At 41.2% G+C, this 20,845-nt stretch overlaps 1 protein-coding gene across 11 annotated transcripts in view; it reads right to left on the reverse strand.

Annotated features, from left to right (window-relative positions):
- The window catches only part of Lrrc49 (leucine rich repeat containing 49), a 107,618-nt gene that overhangs the window by 65,924 nt on the left and 20,849 nt on the right, over positions 1 to 20,845 (reverse strand). For 10 of the 11 annotated variants that reach the window (XM_063265149.1, XM_063265147.1, XM_063265145.1 and 7 more), the window contains one exon: positions 4,599 to 4,660. The exons of the other annotated variant lie outside the window; for it this stretch is intronic. In XM_063265149.1, coding sequence (XP_063121219.1) covers positions 4,599 to 4,660 — 62 coding nt within the window. The remainder of the gene's footprint in view (positions 1 to 4,598; positions 4,661 to 20,845) is intronic. 11 annotated transcript variants of the gene reach the window in all.

Below are 20,845 nucleotides of genomic sequence, written 5' to 3' on the forward strand. Positions count from 1 at the left end.
TGTGTACACTACATGTATGCCTGGCATGCAGAGGTTAGAAGAGGATGTTGGATACCCTGGAACTAAAGTTACAGATGGTTGTGAATTTACAGACAGATGTGGGTTCTGGGAATCAAACTGGAATCTTCTGTAGGAGCAGCTCGTGCTCTTAACCGCTTAGCTGCCTCTCTTGCCACATTATACTCTTTCTAGTAGCTTTACTTCCTCCAAAAACAAAATCAAAGCCTAGATTAAAAGTTTCAATGTCAGAGTCTAGGAGATGGCTCAGCAGGCACCTGCCACCAAGCCTGGTAACCTGAATTCAATACCCAAGACCACACAGTGGGAGGAGAAAACCAGCCCAGCAAGTTGTCCTCTGACTTCTACACGGGTGCTGTAGCACATACCCTGCCCAATAATAAATAATAGACAAATAAATGTATGTTTAAAAAAGAGACAGTGCTAGGGTTGGGGATTTGGCTCAGTGGCAGAGCGCTTGCCTAGGAAGCGCAAGGCCCTGGGTTCGGTCCCCAGCTCCGAAAAAAAGAACCAAAAAAAAAAAAAAAAAAGAGAGACAGTGCTGAGAAGAGCAGAGATGTTTTTACAAAGTGGGGCTAAAGAGAGGGCTCAGTGGATAAAAGCTCTTAAATGCTCTTGGAAAAGACTCAAGTTCTGTTCCCAGTACCCACATTAGGTGGCTCACAACTCCTTGCAACTTCGCTTCCAGAGGGACCTGATACCCTCTTCTGGCCCCCAAAGGTACAAAAGTAGAAAACTGTATGAAATAGTATTTCCCTTAAAGTGTAAGGTGGACTCTGGTATTTTCTCTTCTGTCTTTTTTTCCTAGTCCTGAAGAACCAAGCTGGTTGTAGCATCCCTGCATGTGTTCTGAGCTGAGGTTACAGGACACAGACCAGTGATATTTTCAAGTCAGGTATAATTCCTGCTTTACCTATGAATTCTTGAACTGAATTTAAAACTACAGAATTAGGGCTGGGGGAGCTGTGGAATTGGGATTCACAAAAAGTAACTCCAAATGCTGCATTTAGTGTGTGAACTCTTAGTGTCGTTTAATCTGAGAGGTACAAGATGATCTCCAGTTCTTCTGACAGGAAAAGGAAATGAAAAGGTGACTACCAAGGTGAAGGCGGACACAAACAGGATGTCTCTAAGGAGGCTAGGTGGGATAAGATCTTGGCACTGGGGAAAAACCTAGAATGAAAATGTAGGTCTGTTCTGAATACTCCCTCTTCTGGTATATTCTATACTATGTCAAGAATACATGAGTATTCAACATAGGAAGGAAATTCTGACATGTAGCAACATAGGTGACCTTGAGTATATTATGCTAAGTAAAACAGGCTGCACATAAAAGTACAAACAGTGCAGGGTTTCATACATGTGAAGGACCTCCCTCCAGCAATCAAGTTCAGAGGCGGAGTAGAACGGAGGTTGCTAGTGACAGAGGATGGGAGTGTAGAGACTGCTTAGTGAGTATAGCACTCCGGGTCTGTGAGACAAAAGAGCCCTTGAGTCTGGCTGCAAAACAATATGGATATCCCTCACTGGCTTAGGGTTTCATTGCTGTGAAGAGACACCACAGCCACGGCAACTCTTAGGAAGGAAAACACTTAGTTGGGGCTGGCTTATAGTTCAGAGGTTTAGTCCATTATTGTCATGGCAAGAAATATGACAGCGTACAAGCAGACATGGTACTGGAGAAAGAGCTGAGAGTTCTACATCCAGATCAACAAGCAGAAAATGGGAATGCCACACTAGGCCTAGCTTGAGCATGAGACCTCAAAGGCCACCCTCATAATGACACACTTCCTCCAACAATGCCATACCTACTCCAGTAAGGACACACCTCCTAGTAATGTCACTCCCTATGGGCCAAGCATTCAAACACAAGACTCTAGGGGGGCTATTCCTACTCAAGCTACACATTAAACTCCCTGGCCCACTTAAGCTTGCAGCCATAACATAATGCAAAATGCATTTATTTCAACTTCAAAAGTCCCCATAATATGTACAGTCTCAACAATGTTTAAAAGTCCAAAATTCAAGAGATTCATGCAATCTCTTAACTGTAATCCCCTGTAAAATCGAAATGAAAAAGCAGATCACACACTTCCAACATATGATAGTATAGGATATACATTAGAGCTCTAAATGGTAAGAAAGGAGCATAGTAAGGAAATAACTGGACCAAAGCAAGACTGAGAATTAGTTATGCAAACTCCAAACTTTGCATCTGTATGATGTCAAAACATTTTGCAGATCTCCAACTCTTTTCATCTTTGTTGACAGCAACACGCTTCTGTCTCTCCGGAGAGTTCCACTCCCTGTAAGCTGCTCTTCTCGGCAGGTATCCCACAGCTCTGGCATCTCCAACATCTTGGGGTCTTTAAGGCAAGCCATGCTTCCCCTTCCCAGCTTCATGCAATGGCCGCTCTAAGCCTCCATTCAGCACCCTTGCCATGTGCCTGGCCTCAATGGCTTTTCTTAGTTGTGGAGGGAATTCCACAGTGAAATCTCATTTTGGAAGTTTCAATATTTCCACAGGGCATCTAAGAGTTGATGCTGATGGACCATTAAGAGTCCAACAACTTGGTGAAAACTTAAAGAGGTCCCACAAGAGAGGGTCAGTGGGTTTCCCCTCTACGTGGCCATACACTGGTTCTCTTCATTTGCCAGATGCAGTTCTCCTCTCCGCAGAGGACCAGAAGCTCCTATAAAATGTGCCTTCCCTCTGTTGTTTCTCTCTGTTACCTTGGCTTCCCAGGAACACAGGACTATAAAGCATGGGAGCTCTCTTAACAGAGCATAGAGTCCAGAAGATGCACTGAGTCGTTATTAAAATAGTCTCTAGGGGCCAGCAGCACAGCTGACTGACATCCTTCTACCTTAAGTAAAGTTCACACAAATGTTTTCAAGGCTTGCTCTCCAAGAGTTTTATTCTTCCCCAAACCCAATGTGTTCATGATACAAAACCTCTGTGTCATAGATATCAGTACAGATCAACAGATCAATTTTATCCCCCAAACATATCAGGTAGAAACAAACACTAAAGAAACTCTAAAGCTCAGCCTATGCAGAAATACACAGAAAGCAGTTGGGGGTGTGGGGTGGAGGGTGGACAAGAACCTCGTAATGTTGCCTCACTTATTCCTCAGTTTCTTGGGAAATTGTGCTTTGTTTGTTTTCAGGGAAAAAAAAACCTACCAATCATATTTTGCAGGCTAGGTGAATCTCCCTTCTAGGCTTTGAAAGGAAGCCCTCTAGTATATAAGCAACCAAAGCAAACTCCTTATAAGCCCAAAATTTAGGAGTTCAGAGAGCTTGTATCCTGGGGCCTAGGAGCAGCATACTCTATATAAGCAAATACCGTTGCTCCCACGAACAAGAAGAAACAAGTTCCCCTTGGACAGGGAATCAAAGGGTTTACAGCAGCTTCAACAGTGAGTATTCTCTCCAGAGCTTTGCCAGCCATTAGGTAGAAATCGAAAGAAAACAATGCCAACCAAAGAATCACATCCCCCTTACACACACACACACACACACACACACACACAGAGAGAGAGAGAGAGAGAGAGAGAGAGAGAGAGAGAGAGAGAGACATGCACACAAGTGAAAGCAGGGCAGTTAGAAAAGCATGAGGCAGGCTGAGAGAACACAGAAAGTCCTTCAGAAACTTTCATGCTTCTCTATGGAGGAGAAAAAAGGAGAAAGAAGGAAGCACATTTCTTCTGAAATCCTGTCTCTTTAAAATATTCACCATCTTGAGGTAACTGTTTCCTTTTAGAGATAGAGGATAGGAAGGTGAGGTTAAACTTCAGTATGAGCTGGGGAGAGAAAAGATGTGACCAGAAAGATGCACAGAACACCATGGTTTCTGGTCCTAAGGAGCACAGCCCTGGGGTCCAGGAAGAGCCATATGTTTAAACTTAATAGATATCCTTGTCAGCCTTAAAGAGAAACTAAAAAGCAGAGGGGAAGTCAAGTTCAAACAGAGGCAGAGGGAAGGAGAAAGGAAAGTGAGTAGGGAAGGAGGTCCTTCTGCTCTGAGGGGCCGGCCTCTGCCTCTGCTTCAGTTCTCTAGCCTCCCACACTAACACTGGGCAACATGTCATGCAAAACAAAATGTGTGCATTTGTGTAGTCTCATGACCTTCTCAGCAGCATCCATTCTCTGCAGAGACTCACTTAGAAGGCAGGCACGGCCTAATTCCCATGCAGCTCAGTGACAAATATAGCCTGCTTTATCAAAACTGCTCAGTGGCGGTACAAAATGCCGATGATAATTTATGAAAGAAACTAATTCAACTGACTAAAGCACTAGCTGTCAAACAAAGGACAGCAAATCCACACTGACAGCTCCATGCAGCCCACCAGCATAACTAAAGAAAGGCCTACTCTGCTAACTGCATCATCTTTAGCAACAGAGGCAGAAAACACAAGAGCTTCCTTTTCCCAACAAAGAACTTTGTCATGGGCGGTCCCCCATTTTCAAATATGAAACCTTTCAAGACAGTAACGCTCTCCCCAGCATTGACATCTCAGCGCATTAGAGCCCACACAGACAAGTTATCTAGTAATGAGTCGGGAGTTGCCACCTACCTAGTTATATTGTTGAAGCTGAGGAAGAGGCGTTGGAGGCAGGGCAAATTATCCACATCTCTCTACAAAATAACAGAAAGAAAAAATTTATCAGTTGAAAGAAAAAAATACCGTACTAAAATGCCTCCCTGTTCAGCTGCTGGAAGATATTCCTGTCTTTCCCCCTCCTGCAACCTTGCTACACCCTCATCTCTAGTGGACTCGGAGATCCATTCTTTGCTGCAGCAGAACAAGCGAGTGGGAGGGTGTCAGCACATCCGCAGAGCAAGCCGCACCAGCGCTAGCAAGGTACAAAGCCGTGGAGGAAGCAGGAATCACTGCGGCTGGCTCCCTTCGGCGTGCTTTTGGGAAGGATGCCAGGATGCTACTTCAGCATTTACTGTAGCACAGGCGGTGTGATCAGGGCTTGTTCAAAGTCACTTTTTAAAAGGAGACATTCAAAAGCTTTCCAAACATTGATGCAAATTCCTAAGCTGTTCGCCTCATTATTCTCAAACTGTTGTTAATAGATCACTCAGTTATAAAGACATAATACAGGGACAACCACCACCAACTAAAAGCAGATCATAATGTCACTGGCACTGTAAGGTCAGCTCCTAATCTAGGCACAGACTGAAGGTTTAGACTGTATGCTTAAGCATGTGCTAAAAAATGTTCCTGCAGTATTTTTAAAAGTTGCTCTTAGGGGCTGGGGATTTAGCTCAGTGGTAGAGCGCTTACCTAGGAAGCGCAAGGCCCTGGGTTCGGTCTCCAGCTCCGGAAAAAAAAGAACCAAAAAAAAAAAAAAAAAAGTTGCTCTTAGCCAATTCTGAAAGATTTAGGCTCAGATGACTGAAAAAATTACAAAATAAATACACTCAATTTCACTAGGCAAAACAACAACCACAACCCCCCTCCCAAAAAAGCAACAACAAAAAAAACCTTCCAAAAAAAAAAATACTAGAGGAATAGCCTCTGCTAAGGAAGTAATCTGACTTAACGGAGAGAAGACAGCAGATGATGCTGTTACAAGTGCAGTACAAGGGTAGATTGGTATATTGGACAGTGGGTTGTCAGGGTGGAGGGTAGAGTAGAAAGTGGGATATCAGGGTGAAGGTGGGCTGGAAGGTGGAGGGTGGCCTGGCAGGATGGCCACACAATCTCAGAGGCTGGGACAGGATATTCCAGACTCTGGTAGTTCCTATGTAAAACCATTTCATTTCCAGTACAGTGTCTTCCTTCTGTAGTAACTGTCATTCTTAGGCTTCTCTGAAAACCCTGATCCATAAAAGTAAGGAAGTAGTTTCTATATCTTTCCATGGTAGAAGTAAAAGTGTAGAAAACAGGACAGCAGACCGATCTTCCCTCGTGAATGATGGGCTGTGTAAATTGGCAAACTTCTAGAATCATCTCTTAAGCCATCTCTTTTTTTACTTTCCCACAAGAAGGAGGAGGGCAGGCTTCACAGGACCTTGTTTCCCACAGGAAATGGATGCTGCTTTTGTATCTCTCCAGAAACAAAAGTCAGAGCCAACCTGAAAGCCCTCTCTCCACTCTCTCACCCCCAGACTCCTCCTGGTTCCACCTGGGCACAAGCACTGCTGGCACCCCACTGGGGACTGCAGGCAGTGCACACAGATCCTGAGAGTTACTGTAGTCTTACTGTCTCTCCATGCCACAGGCAGAGCATGCACACTCCTTGTAAGACAATTGTTTTGAAATTAAAGTACAAACTCAAATTAATTTTAGGGACATATTAAGGGTTTTTTGACTAAAGTATAAGTTTTATATCTACCTTTTTTTATGAAACGAATTTTGGCAGAAGCTTACCAAGTTTTCAAAACCATTAACTATCATTTCTTAATAGTTAAAAAAATATTCACAAAAAAGAAAACTAAAAATCTGAATATAGTTTACATATATCTCAATAACCACTTCTTAGCCTTTCCAGGACTTCAAAAAGTAGAATAATTACCCACAATGCTTTTGTTGTTCCAAATTTAACATCAAGAGAAAATGACTGTTTTTTAATTTTCCTAAAAACTTTAAGATATATTTTCATAGCAAAATTATAATATTATAACAGATAAAAAAATATTTGTCATAAATTATCTAGGCATGAATTTCTTTAGGAAAAGACCTGTTAGAAACTACTAAGGTATGGCCCTTCTAACAAGAAGAAATACTTCAGAAACAGAAATTCTGTAAGACTGTGTTAGCAGGATTCGCCACCCAGAGAGATAAAGAGTAACCTGGTAATGTCCACATGGCAGGGATCAAGGGCAAGCTCACACAGCCTCCCTCAGACAAGCACAGAGGGTCCTGGGAGGGACAGCTCTAGAGACAGATAGAACAGATCATGTGAAGTTCTGACCATAGAGAGGCAAAGTTACTACATTCAGGGGAGCTTTGGTATCAACATCTGAACCCTCAATTAAAACATAAATAAGTTAGTTTTAATTCCAGAAAAACAAACAAACAAAAACTTACTGAAGTTCAACACAGTGGTCCAAGACTAACTTTGAAAAAACTCATTTACTGTGTCTAATAATCTGAGTCTGCTATATCAAAAATGTATTGATTTTAACTGAGCATTAAAAGGCCTACATTAAGGCCTTGTTTTTATAGAGTATTCAAATTTTTTGTTCTATTGTATTTATTTCTCTATGAATGCTCTGTCTTCTGCAGACCAGGTGCATAACTCGTGCCCATCCTTGAAGGCCAGAAAAGAGCATTGCATCCCCAGGACGAGAGCTACAGCCAGTTATAAACGTCCAGCTGGGTGCTGAAAACTGACCTGAGTTCTCTAACACAGCAGCCAGTGCTCTTAACCACAGAGCTGTCTCCCCAGCCCCTTAAAGCCTCCGTTTCTTTATAAACATCTTTATTTTCTTTTTAAGACTTTGTAAGTTGTCTTTGTTGTTGTTTAAAGAAATTTTTTAAGTTTTGAAACTTAAATGTCATTATCATTTCCCCCTTCCCTCATGGATCCCCCTCAAATTCATAGCTTCTTTTTCTTTAACTGTTGTTACATGCATATAGTCCTAAATGTATAAATACAACTGGCTCAGCTGCTATAACATTACTTGTATGTATATGATTTCAGAGCTGACATTAAGTATTGGATTCCCTCGGGTAGCTGTCAATAAATATCCTGCCTTCACCTTCAGAACTCAAATCAAGACTACACTGAGGCAGGATGCTCAAGTCTTTTCTCTTTAAGGAAAAGCCAACATGACAATGTTATTGTCAAGGGCTCAACAGTTGCAACACATCTCTTTTGGAGGTAACTCTTTCACACAGAGAACTATGGCAGCACAGCTAAAATATTAATATACATCAGCAGGGAAAGAAAATACCAATACCCACAGAAATATTTACAGAGCACGTCATTAATTGCTCATCACCTTACATTTCTTGTACTTAAAATCTACTGGAAATTGTATTCCACAACTTCTGAAGTATGATTTAAGACATTTAACATAGTTTTAAAATATAATACTGCTGAAAATAGAACTGAAATTATGAGCTCTACGACTGATGAGGGGATTAGAAATCCTGATTTTTCTAAAAAATTATGACTTTGCAGATGAACTCATCTCCTCTGCTTAACAGTGGTCTCCATATTCCCTAACTCTGTAACAGAACTGGATGACTCAGCAAACTGCCTGTATGGAGCATCCATTACTCATGACTCAGCAATCTGCCTGTGTAGAATGTCTATTACTCGGGCTATTCTTAGTGACTCTTCCTACAGAGGAATAAGGAGGAAGCAAGGTGAAGACACAGGGTGTGGCAATGCAGCAAACAGGGCAAAGAGGACTGGAAGAAAACCACCTTTATTCTTGTTTCTGTTATTTAAAAAAGTCAGAGTACAATATGCATAGCAGAAATTATTTCAATTTGAAAAGTTATAAATGAATTTATAGAGCATGTTTGAGAACAGAAAAAAAGAGAAAACAGTATTCATTAAAAGACTAAATTAATTCCAAGTTACCTGCTACAGCCTTCTCTTTGCGACAGACACACATGTGTTATCCAAGGCTGTAACTACTAAGCCATCTACACATCGTTCTCACCATACGTCTGCTCGTGTTTCAGAAAGGCATTAATATTCTTAGCTGCTTTTCCAGTTTCCTACCCTTTCTATGGCAATTGACATCAATCAATCTAGCTGTATCCTGCTTTTCTAATCCGATTTTCATAATATACTGTTATAATCTCACCCAGAAAAAAAACTCAAGGAGGCATTAAAAATCAGACTAGAAAATGGGTGCTGATGCTAACTAGGGAGTTTCTCCCTTAGACTCTAGAAGCACCACTTTAATCAGTATGAGGAAAATGACTCAGTACCTCTATCTCATAATTTATGGCCTTCCTGTATTTGAATATGGACCTGAAACTTACATTACAAGCTGGGTCAAAAAAAAAAAAAAAAAAAAAAAAAAAAAACAACTTGACAAAAGTGGAGCCTGGTGTGCAGACCTCTAGGGCTCCTCACTAAGCTGTCAGGGAGACCCAGAGTAACTCACGTTTTGTTGTGTCTGACTATCAAAACCACTAACTTCTACAGAAAAAAATCACCATAGGAAGACTGGGCAGAAACACCAAGGTGTAAAGAAAAGAACTGCTATGTCTACACTTGAAGTTTATAGGAAACATAAGGAAAACACAGCATCAGGAATCAAAAAACTGTAAAGTTTATGGAAAGTGTGGTGCATAACTTCTAGAAGACAAAAAGGCAATTACTACTTAAGATTGAAAATCAGATTATTAAATAAGAGTTTGCTTTCTAAAGAGTTAATTTCAAGGTATAACTAGAGAAGCAATAAGGATGCAGAGATGCACCCAGGAGAATTAGAATGACAGAAATTATAAAGAGAGATTAAGATATAAGCAATATGATGAGACAGACTGCACTATATTCTGAGTGGTTTAGTAGAAAAAAATTGAAGGTACTCTTTATGAAAATGCACACACAGAATGTTCCTATAGGTGTGTTAACAAAAATTATGATTATTTTCAAATCTACATAGCACCTGGAAAAATAAAGATGGTGAACCTGTGATGGGGCAGCCTATCCCAGAGAAGTTTTCATGGCGACTGAGGAGTATTTGCAGATTATTTACCCATGCTCTTTACACAACGTTCTTATGTACTAAAAGGAAAATTATACAAAGAAAACATGCTGAAAATATATATCATATCATATCAGTATCATAAAGTGTGAATCTATGGGAAATGCTTTGAGTACAGTGGTAGACCAGTGAGTGGGAGAGGAGAGTGGCTCCAGAGAAATTCATTTTAATTAGCACTTATTTGATAAACATGATGCTTCATTTTCTTGGGGAAATAGGTCTTTTCAATTAAACATAGCCAAGAAAATAGATAACCATGTCTGGATAAAATGAACTCTCACCTACTATCTTGTAGCACATGGAAGTTAATTAAAGGTAGCTCATAGTCCTGAAGAGATAAAGCTGTAAACCTTCTAGAACACTGGATAACACAGTCATGACTCTGCAGTGGGAAGAAGAGTCCTCAGACAGGACACAGAAGACACTGATGACAGAGGGGACAAGGTACAGATGATGCCATCAAACCTGAAAGCTTCCACATACCAAAAGTTGTTTTTAAAAAGTGAAAAGAACAAGCCATGAAAAATGGAGTCTCTGTAGACATCTAGACAGATACTGAGACAGAGATAGACAGAGGGAGAGATAGATATAACCATAGAAGACACAGAGAGGGGAGAGGGGAGAGGGGGGAGAGGGGAGAGGGGGGAGAGGGGAGAGGGGGGAGTAGGGAGAGGGGAGAGGGGAGAGGGGAGAGGGGAGAGGGGAGAGGGGAGAGGGGAGAGGGGAGAGGGGAGAGGGGAGAGAGGAGAGAGAACGAGTGCTGAATCTAGACTGTCAGATAACATATAATCAATAGTCTAGACTGATACTTCATCATAGATGATGGACAAAATGTTTGAAAGACACTGGTGCCTTTAACTTATAAAGTAAGTGCAAGTCTAAAACAATAAGAATTACAGAAATGAATTACACAGATGCTCAGTGCCAACTGTTTCTGATAAATTTAGCATTTCCAATAAATTAGCCAGATTATAATAAATTCACACACACACACACACACACACACACTCCTTTGTTTCTACCTAGGAGAAATAGGGCTTTAGGTCCACTAAAATAAATAGATAAATAAAAATATGAACGCTATCCATAGTATCTTTATACAAGCCAAAAAAAGAAAAAGAAAAAGAAAAACAGAAAGAAGATTGGAAAACAAGCAAGCAAATGCTATGATGGCTTTTCTCCAGTGGAATCCAACCAACAATTGAAAAACTATGATAAACACAAATGATGACTGTCAAAAAGTATGAGGAAGAATCTGTTTATCTGCTCATGTACTACACAATGGCCTCACAGCTAAGGACTACGCACAGAGTATAACCTCAGTGTGTACAGCCCATACCACCCAGGCTTTCATATAGTGTCTATGATGTTAATCCAATGACAAAACCACCTAAGACTACATTTTCAAGCACACATGACATGCTATGACATGATATGCAGTTATACACACTTTATATAAAGTACCAATGTAGACAAAATTACCCAGAGACAGATATCAGAGTACCTCTAGGGTATAGACAGAACTGACTAGAAAAGGAGGTATAGGAGAACTTTCTGGAATAGAACATTTCAGACATCTTGATCTGGCTAGCAGTTATAAAAGAATAAAAACACACTGAATTATATAGCTAAGATGATATATTTTATTGCATCTAGACTATAACTCAATCAAGTCTAGAGGAAAGTCCTCAGCCATGTGGGACCATGGAGGATGCAGTATACTATAGAAGCTCCTTCCTGTCTACAACAGTCTCAGGCAGTGACCACTCATTCTGTGTATCTATAATACGCAACAAATAAAGCAGAGCTGTGTAGGGTGCTCCACCAAGACTGATGACCTGAGTTCATTTCACTGAACTTGAAGCTCAATGCTTAGGCTAGATGGACTTGTCAGAGAACTTCCAAGATCTGCTTGTGTCTACTCCACAATGCTGGGTTATGGTATGATGTTAGGAGAGATCTGACTCTTGACAAATTGTTCTCTGACTTCCACACCAATGCTGGGACACAATTCCCCTTCCCCAGCCTCACAAAACAAAAATGAAAATAAACAAATAAAATAAATGAATAAATTAAATAAAATAATTAATAAATAGTAAAATATGAACTATTGACAGTTTCTTACTTTGAAACTTCTTTTCTCCATTTCAGAGTTGCTCAGCTTCTCCTCTTTCCCTCTGCACTGTTTGGCAGGGCATAGGCAGCCTCTCTGAGCCTACCTCAGTGGTAGCATAGAACAGAGCTCCACAAATATGGCTGTGCTCCTTTTGCTACAGCCTGTGCTTAATTATAGGAGTAGATGGAAGTACGGTCATTTCCTGCGAAGCCATCTATCCCCTGAGCTTAGGTTCTCCCTGGTCTAGTCCTGTCCCTTCTGAAGACAGGGTACTGTCTCAATTATGCAGAGCACTATCCTGTCACTTAGAAGACTGTCTCTGTATGAGCTTGCCTAAATTGTCCTGGTCATTAGAGTAAGCTCATGTGCCCTTCAGAGGGCCATCACAGAAGGAAAGATGAGCTCTCAGCACTGAGGAAAGGAGTCATAAAGAATGCACAGCTCCTTAAAAAAAAAACAAACAAACAAAAACACAGTCTGAGAATTTGTATTTAAGTTGGAGAATGTAGGTCACAATGCTGTATTTATTGTGTATGCTTGGGTTGAAGGCCCATGAATACACACAGTACATGCTCCTACAATATTGCCCAATAAGGTTGGAAATAATCAAGAGCACAAACACAAAACAATAAAAGGGACAATTTGCCAGGAAGAAATATCAATTTCAAAGTTATATTTTTAGCACATAATTCAAAATACTGACCATGTAATAGATAAATATTGTTGACAAGATAGGCAATATAACAAACTTCATAAAACCAATCCATATTCACTAAACATAAAGCCCTTAAATTAGAAAAGAGAGTTATGATAAAATGAATAAGAAAATCACATATTTCAAAAAGTAAAAAGATAATCCAGGGGCTTGGGAAAAGGTCTCAGTGGTAATCCACTTGCTATGAAAGCAATCTCTGGCATCCATGTAGGAGTCAGACATTCAGTTGCACACCGGTAACCCAGCATTGCAGGGTAGAAACAAGCAGATCCTGGAACTTCTCTGTCAAGTCTGTCTAGCTGAAGCAGTGGGCTTCTATTGGGAGCCAGCAAGCTAATAAATAACTAGAAGGTGATCTGCATGAGATGGTCTGCCTCGGATTAAAATAATCTGTGACAGATTTGCTCTTCCAGACAAGGCCCAGCAAAAATCATTTTAGAAAAAAATATGCTTTTCCTGTTATTATCAAAATATATATAATAATCACTAGGTATTAGCCCACCCTTTTGAGCAGATCTCTGCAGAACCTCAATGATGTACTGTTTTATAGTGATGCTATATAGGCAAATAGATGACTTCATAAGTCTTAATGATGGTCCTATAAAATTTCCTAAAATTATATTAGTATTTATTAAGCTCTTTTATACTGGGACTGCTATTAGGTCCTTTCTAATAGTTAAAACTGCACTGAGAATTCTGCCAGTCTCCCATGTGTTAATTGCTTCTTGATAGGAATCAGGCATTCTACTACTCAAGAGTACATTCCAAGAGGTTGTAAAACCATTAGCCAAAGGTCATAAAAAGGGAACTAATGATTTATTATAAGTGCTAGGACAGAAGATAAAATGTTGACTGGGTTTATCTACACAAACTTCACTAACAGCCTAGTGATGGTTTTTACCCCTCAATGAACCTGTGGAGCTGTGGCAGGTGAGGAGTACTCCTAATGGATAAGCATGTAATCGTTCACTGTTGTAAACTTCTTATTCCACTTATGATTTTAAATTATATGTAAACTTGTGATGAACGCTTTACCATGTGATCATGTATTCTGCTAGATGTATAAGTGCTGAGGACAAATAGAGGAGAGCAAATTTACACTTATTCACCTTTTACATTCATTCTGGTTTTCCCCCTTTTTCTTAGAGAGCTTTCATAGGAAACTTTTTACAATTTAGAAATAAACACTAAAGTCACTTTTCAAAGTGTCCCTTTTCCTTCCTGCAACTTCCGACTAGCAGGCTGAAAGTCAGAGCCATGCAGTTCCTGCTGAGACAGAACAAAGACTATTTTACTTAATCCTTTGCTGTTTTAGGATGAGGTGCTAAGTATCAGAGACTGCAGAGGAACAAGGAAGGCAGGTCAGCTACAGTAGCAAGGTAACACGTTTAGATAAGTAAACTCGTAATTATTATACAGTAGCCCTAAGTCCCTCATAAGACCAAAGTCTTATACCTATATATCTTAAGATAAAATTCTTACCGTCTGCTGACACTCTTCCCTCCACTGCCTCAAAGAGAACTGACAGGAAAGAACACCATGAGGGAGCTGGCCCTCATCAGGCTGCAAGCTCAGTGACAAATCCTATCTCAAAGCCCAGAATGGAAAGTGACGGAAAGGCACACAATCTCCTCCTCTGGCCTTTGCATGCTCACCCTACCTCCATACTCCTTGAATAAATTGTACGCATATTTTCTTCCTCAAACCACATGCAGCCAAAACATAGTGTTTGAAAATACTTTGAATTAAATGATAATGATAAAAAATATTCAAGGGGCTGGAGGTAGAGCATTTGCCTTCATGGGTTCATTCCCGGCGCTGGGGGAAAAGACTATTTCATTTTTTAATTAAAAAATATTTATAGTGTACACATATGTGTTCATGCATGCATGTGTACCTGTGTATGCAGGCATGCAAGCATGCTTGGAATTTAGTTGTACTCCAGCAAACATGAAAATCATCACATACTTGGAAACAACCATACTTGATGCAGGATTCTTCCTGCATGGAGTTCCATACAAGGTCGGCCTCCAACAAAGACAGATGTAGGCCTTGGCCCAGGCCTACAGGCGAGAGGACTGTGGATTCTAGGCCTGCCTGGGCAAGACAGGAAGACCCTGTCTGAAAAGACCCTGCTCCTCCTGCTAACAATGATTATGACAAAGACTACAAAATTCAAGATCTGTAGTTAGAAAATAAGAGTGGCTCTTGGAAAGAAGCTATATCTATAAATGCTGAGATTATAAAAATAAATACTAAAAACTAAAATATCAAATATCCAGTATAAGAAAATAACAGGAAACAAGAGAGATGGGGGGTGGAGGGGGAAGTCAACAAAATTATGGTTTTTAAAGGCTATAAAGAGGTTCAGGAAACCCAAAAGCTGGTTCTTTGAAAGAACTATTGAAATAAACAATATTCATCAAGAAAAATGAAATCCTAAGTAAAACATTATTAGAAGTAACAATGGGGGCAGGAATATAGATAGAGTGACTGCAATGAAAACAACAAAGACAAGTGTCCTTATATTATAGGAAACTATCAAAACAGCCAAAGTCAAACCCACCCAGCCAACTGCCAATTAACTCCCACTAAATGGCTGAGGAAGGCATTACATTTACCTCCCATCTGGAGATTTCTAAGTATAGAAGCAAAGTGGTAAGTCAAAGGATATGCAAGTGCAGGGCCTTCTGCAATCCGTCTGTGGTGGGCCAAGCATCACAGCATCAGAACCAGAAAGGTAAGAGGAAAAGGAATTGTGGGTCATGTCATGAAGTGTAGATGTAACTATTATCGACAACCTCAGCAAAAGCCTTCAGGACTGTGCACAAACTACAGCCTAGAATATGTGAGCAAGATGGATCCGAGTTTTTCCATGTTCCATAGATAAAGAGTGACATCTAATATGACCTATGTAAAAAATATTTTAACAAAATCCAATTATTATTCATAATGTAAACTCAAAGCAAATTGAAACAGAAGACAACGTCATGGGCTGGAGCGACGTTAGTCTTGTGCTGCGAGCATGAAGACCTAACTCTGGATCCCTACCCCCAGGTAAAAAGCTGGCATGGTCGTACACAACCATCACGGCTGACGGGTACTCAGTGCAGTACGCTCCAAGTCCTGTTCTGCCCTGCATGCACACAGACAGGCACTCTACCCATACACCCATATGCATGCACCACACACAGTTTCTTCCAATTGATAAATGGCAGCTAATGAATGTAGCCTGAATGTGTGCATCCTTGGGCTTTAGTTCTACTCCAACAAACATAAAGATCATCACACACTTCAAAACAACCCTACTACTTGATGCAGGATGCTGCCTGCACAGAGCTCTATACAAAGTCAGCCTCCAACAACAGCTACACGCAATTCAGTTTCTTTAAAATCAGAAATAATCCAAGAATCCACCTGCTCTTTTGACTCAGCCTCATGCTAAAGGTTCTTCTAGCTCAGTGGAACACAAAACAATCACACTCAGTATCTAGTGAGGGGCCTTCACTTGACGGTTCCTCCCATATATCCTCCCACAGCAGAGGGGCAGCAGGCTCCTCCTGTGAAGGAGTTAACTCCATTCCTCTACTCACTACCTGCCTCTCAGACCTTTCACACAGGCTCCTACAGTGAACACAGACTGTTTAGAAGGAAAGAGAGGTTCAATCCTTGACTGTCTATTGTAATGCTAAGTGCTGGTTTCCAAGTCTGCACATAGCCTGAGGGACTCTGCCCCCAGTTAACTCTGATTGGTAAATAAAGAAGCCAGCAGCCAGGAGCTAGGGAGAAGAGACATAGGAGGGTTTTAGATTTTGGGGGGAGGGGGACAAGGATGGAGGAGGTAGAGACCACAAGAAAGGAAAGAAGCAGCAGCAGCTGTCAGATAGAGAAGAGGTACAGGAGAGAGGAGAGAAGAGATGGCTATGGAAGAAGAACAACATGCAGAGTGGAGGAGAGCGGCCACGGCCTCTGGACCAAGAGAACATGGCCAAGAGGGCTGCCCAAGTGGGTTAAGAGCAAGCAAGATGGAACATAGAAATTAGTTAAGTGTAACTTGAAAGTGGATTTTAACAGCATGGAGGGCAGGCAGTTTCCCAGTTATTGTGCTGTTTAAGGCTTGCTAAAATATAAAAGCAATGTGTGTCTTTCATCTGGAAACATAAATGGCCGAAGGCAGGAAAAAACCCTGTGCCAGGATTTATTAATGTTTTTTACTATAATCACCAAAAAAAAAAAAAAAAAAACACCCAAAAGTCTAAATGGAACACCAGTTTAGATAATGTGCAGACATATTAATAGAATACGTGCTCAAAGCAAGGTTGTTATAGACAACGTCAATGAACAAAAATCAACAATGATTCTATATGACACTAACAGTATCAAATCAACTTTAACAAAATTTTCATAGCAAAAAGCATGTCAGCTCTTTGTAGGGTTTCGAGACAACTGACAATGATTTTACATCTCATGGTTTCTGTGCTTCCTTCCACAGAGAGCTAATCCGTGTGCGCATCTCTGGAGAAGACTACTTCTCCCACTTCCAGCATTCCCTGGTTGCCTCTAGTTCTCTGGCTAAGGCTGAGTACTCATGGGATTTCCATGTCTATTGTTCAGCTCATGTCTGGGCAGTCATATTAGTGAGACTTTATGGGTACAGCTTCTGACACTACTAGAAGGCAGTCTCACAGCAAACTCTGATCTTCTGTCTCATATAATCTTCCTGCCTCTCCCTCCATGGAAAATAATCTAACTATTGTTTTAAAGAAGGAAGCAGGAAGCAAAGAACCAATTTCTCATTGGTCAAGAAATCAGGTGACGGGCTGAGGTAACCAGGTTATCTTCAGAGCAATGTTTTCAACGAGTAGAAAAGAACAGATGAGGAAAGAATAAGAAGAGGCCCTAGGAAGCGCAAGGCCCTGGGTTCGGTCCCCAGCTCCGAAAAAAAAGAACCAAAAAAAAAAAAAAAAAAAAAAAGAATAAGAAGAGGCAGGCATGCATCCTTGGAGTGTTCTCAGTCCCCATAATGGGACCGTGTGGACATGTGTGGAGCAGCCATGCTTCAGTAGTGACTTGTTATTCTCGACTGCAGCAAAGCCTTTTAAAAGTGCTGTCTACATGTGCACATGGTATTGGATGTTATTTGTGCCACGTGAAATAATGAAAAATCTTAAACATTATGATTACTGGGAATCAAAACCATAAGATAGAACACTAATAGCCAGTATTAAAGTAGGTGAATCTCAAGGCATGGTGTCAACAAAAGCAGGACACAGAAGATACATACCTGAGTCAGTGTCATGCAAAAAGTGCTTAAAATCATAAAAGCCTATTCCTTTGTGTTTTTAGACAATTAAAAAATAAAATATATTGAGTGGAGCTGGAAGGTAGCATGGTTCTGACTAGTATGAGTTCTGACTAGAGTGTGTGAAGCCCTGGGGCTGATCCCTAGCACTGAAGAGAAAAGGAGACGGAAACAGAAGTGTGGAGAGTAAGCAACACCTGAACTCAGAACCAGGGCTACCTCTGTGAAGGCAGAGCAGCACAGAAGGGACCCAGAGGCCTGGGCTGTGCTCCAGAGGGTTTCATTCATTAGGCTGGCTGAGAGCTACCAACACTGATGTGACGTTACAAGGGCATTTTATGATTTTCTCTCTCGAAGTGGAGCCTCACTCCAGCTCACGCTGAGCTGGAAGCCACCATGTAGCCTAGAATGGTAAAGTTCCTGCCTCTTCAGCCTCCTGAGAGTTGGGAGTACAGGCCTGAGTACACACCCAGGCTTTAATTTGTAAAAGGGAACAACACCATGGAAACAAAAGAGCTTGACACTGACTCGCTTTCCAAGAAAAGACTGTCAAACAAACACGAATCCTGACACTGAGTGCATGAGAGGTCTCTGTTCCTCGGTAACGTATTTCCTTCCCAGAGCAGAATAAAAATATTGTTTCAATGTGAGTAAATTCTCAAAAATTGAGAATGCAGGAGAGTTATCATGGACAGATGAATATTTTGGATGAAGTTCAGGAAGCTGATGGAACTTCCTGGATGGCCCTGATCAGAGGGACATCTGTGGGAACCACAAGAGGGGTACTGCACTGGATACAGTTCTTCACTCCAGCAAGCGGTGACCATGACAGTCATACTCATTCTGGACATGCAAAAATGCAAAGATCAGGCCTGAGTCACATGATGAAGCACATCAGGTGGCTGTGTAATTAAACTTCTGTCTGTTCAACAGCAAATCCTGAACCAAGCCCTCCCCTTCACGCATATAAGCACATAAGCATACAGAGCAGCTGCCTGAAGGACTCGTAGCATGAACTCCAGACCTGTTCTCTCAACAGCATGTACTACTGTAGAGTGGGATGGGCACATGGTTAGTAATGGCCACAGTAGACTAAAACAAAGTCCTTCTACCTCACAAAGTTAAAAAAAAAAATCAGTTTTTTGAGACAAGGTTTCTCTGTGTAATAACCCTGGGTGTTCCAGACTGTCTTTGTAGACCAGGCTGGCCTTGAACTCACAGAGATCTACCTGCCTCTGTGTGGGATGATGTCATACAGCTGAGGCAGGTACAAGATAGAATGAGGCCTGTCATTGGATGAGAAGGAAGGATGGGCGGGAGAAAAGTTTGAGGAAAGAGGAGGAGACTGGAATGGGGGAAGAAGGCAGGAGAAGTCACGAGAGAACATGGAGGCTGATGTTAAGATTCCGCTCTGTGTATTTACAGGTTGTTATGAATATTCTTAAGGGATGGATGTGTATAGGGCTTTGTATGTTTAGGTGGGCAATTATATCTTATCATTTGGATCAGAGGTTATTGTGTTGTGTGTTCTTTCTTGTGGAGAATTGAGTTTGGGAAAGTGTGTGGTGGCAGAAACACTGGGCCGCCATGTAGTTGGGATGTGTGTTTCTGGCAAGATATCTACCAGATATCTTGGGGCACTGCACCTAGAGCAAGAAAAAATAAAGCAAAAATCTAATTTTATAGCAACACTTCTGCATCCCAAGGACTGAGATTACAGGCGTGTACCACCATGCCCAGCATGAAGTAAAATGTGTATTTCAGCAATTACCTAGTAAGTCAGCAGTTTTCCTTCCACTCATTCCACTGAAGGAATGTCCAGTGTGTTCAACACAAGTTACACAATCTAATAACCAACTGAGAGGGAGACAGAGAAAGACACACACACACACACACACACACACACACACACACACACACACACACACACACACACACACTCATACACTTTATCCTTAAAGAAGGGCTCAAACACCAAGCCATTACCCAATGTGAGCTTTTATTTTAAAAACCAGCTGAAGATCTGGGGGTCATTCAAAGACAGAGCATTTGCCTAAAGATTACCAGACAGGGCTGGAAAGGTGGCTGAGTGGCTAAGAACATGTACTGTACCTTCAGAGAATATGGTTCAGTTCCAAGCACCCATGTCAGACAGCTCACAACCACCTTTAACTCCTACTTCAGAGATGTGATGCCTCTGGCCTCCTCATGCATGTATACCCACAATTAAAATTAATAAAAAAAAATCTTAAGATCACTAGCCATTAAATGGGAAAAAACAAGTATGGTAGAACAGACCTATAACCTCAGCGCCTGGGATATGGAAGCTGGAACATTAGGTGGGGTCAATCCTTGGCTACAGAGAGAATTTAAGGCAAGCATGGGCACCACGAGAACCCAATTTACCCCAAATCTCCCACCCTCCCAAAGAAAGAAGTCTGATAACTGACCCTGAGGACAAGGAAAGATGAAGAAAAACATGTAACCTCCATTTTTAAAGTCTTTTGGGTTTTTATGCAAAGGTTGCATGCCAGGGCATAGAAGCTCACACCTGTAATCGTAGTACTCGGCGGGCACAGGCAGGTAGATCCATGTGAGCTCCAGGCCAGCCAGAGCTATACAGGAAGACCTGCTGCCAATACAAACACACAAATAAGGTAAAGGGAATCCGTTTACCTATCTAAAAATGGTAGAGGATCCTTTAGAATTGACCTAAACTAAAGAGCTGAACTACACCTTTACTCTTAAAGGTATACTCAATTTCCTTTGTTACATGCATTATATCATTATGAAGGATATGTGTATGATACTGCTGTCTTTTTAAGATTCATAAATGGATACAGTTTCCTTTCTAGAAGATGCTGCTGCTGTCTCAGCTGCCAAGGTGACCAGCAGAAACAGCATTCACCGGCAATTTGGTGAGTTCCTGGATGAGCAGCATGTGCTTTCCAAGGGAAAGCCAAAATCCAGGCAGGGACATGCTAAGTCAGCAGATTT

Source organism: Rattus norvegicus, chromosome 8 (assembly GCF_036323735.1).
Source record: "Rattus norvegicus strain BN/NHsdMcwi chromosome 8, GRCr8, whole genome shotgun sequence".
Lineage (NCBI taxonomy): Eukaryota > Metazoa > Chordata > Mammalia > Rodentia > Muridae > Rattus > Rattus norvegicus.